This window comes from Octopus bimaculoides, unplaced genomic scaffold (genome assembly GCF_001194135.2).
Source record: "Octopus bimaculoides isolate UCB-OBI-ISO-001 unplaced genomic scaffold, ASM119413v2 Scaffold_225998, whole genome shotgun sequence".
Lineage (NCBI taxonomy): Eukaryota > Metazoa > Mollusca > Cephalopoda > Octopoda > Octopodidae > Octopus > Octopus bimaculoides.
Window position 1 is genome coordinate 26,628 of NW_026433106.1, and position 629 is coordinate 27,256.

At 37.7% G+C, this 629-nt stretch overlaps 1 protein-coding gene across 1 annotated transcript in view; it reads left to right on the top strand.

The window, feature by feature from the left end:
- Positions 1–629, top strand: part of LOC106882655 (probable cysteine desulfurase) — a 9,017-nt gene that overhangs the window by 3,737 nt on the left and 4,651 nt on the right. Inside the window, exon 4 of the mRNA XM_014933406.2 lies at positions 261–377. Within this exon, the coding sequence (XP_014788892.1) occupies positions 261–377 (117 nt within the window). The remainder of the gene's footprint in view (positions 1–260; positions 378–629) is intronic.

Here is a 629-nt window from a genome sequence, read left to right on the forward strand (position 1 = left end):
TATATATATATATATATATATATATATATATGACAGGCTTCTTTCAGTTTCCATCTACCAAATCCACTCACAAAGATTTGGCTGGCCCGAGGCTATAGTAGAAGACACTTGCCTAAAGTGTCACACAGTGGGACTGAACCCAGGACCATGTGGTTGGGAAGCAAACTTCTTACCACACAGCCACACCTACGCCTATGTATATATATATATAAATGTATGAATATATGTATGTATATATAAATACGAAGCTTCCATTGCAGGTCGATGAAGTTCATTGAAGATTACATAAATGAATATGTGCGACCATTCTACGGCAACACACATACAACCACCAGTATAGTCTCCAGACAGACGACCAAGTTCAGGGACGAGGCCAGGTAAGATAACACCTGATTTATAATTTTTACTGTTGTTGTTGTTTAACCCCAGGTCAGTCCTGATCCACACAGACCCATGATCGAAGACGTTCCAGTTGTGACCATCCCATCTTTTATTCAGGTATAATGTTTCTAGGACTACATTATCTAATGTATAGAGTATAGGAGTTAGTGTTAGGGGCTATAGCTGTTGTTGTTTGGCTAAAATTTGCCATTTATCATTATACCATATGTTACATATGTGTACATATA